We start from the raw sequence: 3,571 nt of genomic DNA on the forward strand, positions 1-3,571 counted from the left end.
TTGTCTTTGGGTGAGGTGGGACTATTTTTTAAAATTGCTAACCTCCTATCTGTGCCGATGGCATAGCCGTCGGCATAGGGTGCCACGTGGCATGGCAATCTATGCTGACGGTTTTACCGTCGGCATAGGTTGGCCTTATCCGTGCCGGTTCAGCTACAAACCGGGACAAATGTGCTTCATATTAGACCATTTTTCTACCAGTGTAGTCGATTTTTGATAGCAATGTTGTTTATAGGACGACAATCACAGTGAAAGGAGCGATATGTCATGCAATTGTCAAGAAAGAAATTATGACAGATAACAACACATCAAGCAACAATAACCCGTGGCCTCCTAAAGAAAAGAAAAAAAAAACAGTAGCCCATGGAGCAGTAGCAATTCATATCAACTAGTAAGCAACAAGGGCAGAGTGGATTATTATTATTGAGAGATGCATCGAGCGTGCAGATAATTATTAAGAGCATAGGCTTATTCGTGGACCACGAGCATTCGAGCAATCAATGGTGGCAGCCCTAGCCGATGTAGTAGAGTGGGTCGGGCAGCTTGAAAGTACGAGCTCCCTCGGGCGCGCCGAGGAGGTCGCTCCACTGGTCGCCGATGTTGCCAACGATGACATACCCGGCGTCCTGCAGCTTCTTCCTCTGGGCGGACTTGTAGGATATCGCGGAGCCATGGAACCCGGGCTGCTTGAGCGTCAGGTTCATCCACCCGGAGATGCCCTGGCTGCGGAGGTTGGCGACGGTGATGGCCCTCTTGTCTTCCGTCCGGCCTGTGATGAACACCGGCTTGATGCCCACCTTGAGCAGCTTGTAGTACAGCCGCTTACTCTCCGGCAGCGCCGGCGCGGTCCCCTCCAGCACGTACGCGTCGAAGCTCGTCGCGTTGTATGGCCTAGCCCTGCACACGTTAAAAACCAAGGGGTGAATGGAAGCGCATCTACGCTGCGTAAATTTGTTGATAGGAACGGTAGATATAAAGTAGCCAAGTGGACAATAGATTCGGGCCTACATACTCCGACCATCACATGCACATCACACCACTATATCTAATTGGCATAGCATAGCATGTTTTGCTCATCAATCGGCACATGGCCATGGTCCTGCAGGCTGTGTCTATGATTGGACTGGAGATGACCAACAATGATGCCCAACTCAAACACGTCCAACGCATATATGCCCTTTTATTTCCACTTTTTCATCTATGTTTTCCCCTTTCATTATTATTAGAGAACTTATGGTGCCAACCTTCTACATTACATATAGTGATGCGTTATAGGGGACGGGCTACAGGGAGCCCCATTTTTCAAAAAACAAGATCAAAATATACTTAAAAGTTGCCAAAAATATATTTATAAAATCTATAAATGCATATACACGTTCTTCAACTATTTGTAAAGTTGCATCAATTAATCACATTTTAATCTATCTATTTGTCTTTTTTGGGTACATCGGATATGAACATATACATGTTCATGAAAATTTGTACGTCTATATACAATATATCCTTATGTGTATACTTTTTTCAGATTTTTTAAGGTATACAAATAGTATTTTCACTGAAACAAAATAAAGGGCTCAGTGTCGTATATACTACAGTGCATACATCCACTGTCCATCGTTGCTCAGATATTCGTGCAACATTTTCTACTTTTTCGCTATGTCTTTCTTCTTTCAAAATAAATTGTCATCTTTCGTCGGATTTTTTTGTCGCTTAAAAGTATATTACAATAATTTTACGCAGTTTCAATACATTTGACGGTTGATTAGTACATGGCATATAGTATGCATGCATGGTAGAAAACAAATCCACTCCCATATGATGCCATGGTGTTACTGGTGTTTTCTAGTGGGTTGGTTTTTCATACTTTAGCTAAACGAACAGACAAGTCCAAGTCTCTGCTCAAATGCACCTGCAACAAATATCAAGTACAATATGCACGTACGTACGGATAGACAGTCGTGCAGATTATATTTGTCGAGAAATGCAAAATTGCATGGAGATGATCCTCAACGATGCATAATGTGTGTAAGTACGTACCCGAAGCCGTGCGTGGCGTAGTAAGGGAGGTTGGAGAGCGTGGTCTCGTCGATGTCGAAGACCCACACCTCCTTGCCGTTGCCGTCGAGCTTGAGGCTGTCGACGTAGGCAATGGCCTGGTCGATGACGACCTTGGAGTCGCGCCGGAAGTGGCTGCCGAGCATGTAGTGCCCCACGTAGCCCTCGCAGTTGGCGGGGACAGTCTTCCAGTCACGCACGTTGTACGCCTCCACGCCCAGCCTCCAGCTGTCGCACGGCACGCCGCCGCGGCTGCCGAGCTCTCCGCTGGAGCCCAGCAGCGGGCGCAGTGCGTGGATGAGCGGCGCCACCGCGTCGTCGACCGCAGCAGCTGCAGCCTCGGCCGTTGGCATACGGATGGTGGGCTCCCATGCGCTGCAGGAGGCCGCTGCAGCCACGAGAGCTACCGCGATGAGGATGGGCACCCTTGCCATCGCCATTGTTACTGCTAGCTACCCTGTGGTGCTCTACTTATTGAGGTACACTGCCAAGTGTGTGTGGTGGGTGGCTTCTTAAATAGAACTCCGTTCCGGTGGTGGCAAGATGTACTGCACAATTAGCAACATATATTGACAAAAATTCCATTAGAAAAATAGCTTGTTAAGACAGTAGGAAAGCTACGTCCTACGTGGTGTGTGAGCTTGATAGAAATTAACTGACGCAGGACAGCAGGGGCGTGGTCTCATTCATGAGCTTTGCTACACACACGGACATATTTCACGGATGTTTACAGGACGTGCTGACGTGGAAAGACGTGATTGGAAAGAAGAGGTGAAGCAGGCCCCACCCCATGAAAATCAGGAGGGAGGGGGGGGGGGGGGTTAACAGTAAGATGGAAGAGGTCCGTTGCAGTCCCATAAAGATCCGTGCGTGTAGTATTTTCGCTCATTCATAGGGTGTGGAACACGCTGGGCGCGATATTTTGTTGGGGACGATGTGATGCATTATGTTCCTGCTTTACCATATACAGTTTAACCATTCATAGTGTCATATTTTGCACCCAACAGTCAAGGGATTAATCTGTGAATGCTCTCTTTTCTAGCCCATCCATGTTAAGTGTTTTATTGGGGACCGTCTATTCAGGAGGCACATACAAAAACTTGTTGTAAGTTGAATTTTCGGGCCGTCAGATGTCCATCCAACTGCCAGGATTGCGCCATTGTTCATCTTCTTCCTCCTTTTCTTCTTCATCCATGTGTCACCCTTCGACCCAGTCTTAATTGCCGATCTCCACCGCCCGCAGCTGGCATGCGCTACTGCGAGCTGCCCCGCCCTACCAGCAACCACCCCTCCACCACCCCCAACTGATGGCAAGATGTACTGCACAATTAGCAACATATATTGACAGAAATTCCACCCAAAAAATAGATTGTTAAATACAGTAGGAAAGCTACGTCCTACGTGGTGTGTGAGCTTGAGAGAAATTAAGTGATGCAGGACAGCAGGGTGTGGAACACGCTGGGCGCGATATTTTGCTGGCGGCGATGTGATGCATTTTTTTTCCTGCTTTACCATG

At 47.5% G+C, this 3,571-nt stretch overlaps 1 protein-coding gene across 1 annotated transcript; it reads right to left on the reverse strand.

Annotated features, from left to right (window-relative positions):
• Window positions 1–249: 249 nt before the first annotated feature.
• Window positions 250–2,552, reverse strand: LOC125520256 (acid phosphatase 1). The gene is made up of 2 exons (XM_048685123.2): window positions 2,038–2,552; window positions 250–897 (listed from the first exon to the last, which is right to left on the reverse strand). Exons 1-2 carry the CDS (start codon window positions 2,493–2,495, stop codon window positions 513–515), a joined length of 843 nt encoding a protein of 280 aa, XP_048541080.1. The 5' UTR covers window positions 2,496–2,552; the 3' UTR covers window positions 250–512.
• Window positions 2,553–3,571: the final 1,019 nt, after the last annotated feature.

Source organism: Triticum urartu, chromosome 7A, assembly GCF_056163025.1.
Source record: "Triticum urartu cultivar PI428250 chromosome 7A, HENAU_Tu73, whole genome shotgun sequence".
Taxonomy (NCBI): Eukaryota; Viridiplantae; Streptophyta; class Magnoliopsida; order Poales; family Poaceae; genus Triticum; species Triticum urartu.

What these genes read in the sequence shown, in the direction of transcription:
- LOC125520256 (XM_048685123.2), bottom strand. Translation starts at nt 2,495, where the DNA reads ATGGCGATGGCAAGGGTGCCCATCCTCATCGCGGTAGCTCTCGTGGCT. An exon ending in TACGCCACGCACGGCTTCGG is followed by an intron (nt 898 to 2,037) that starts GTACGTACTTAC and finishes TAACGTGTGCAG; the next exon opens with GGCTAGGCCATACAACGCGA.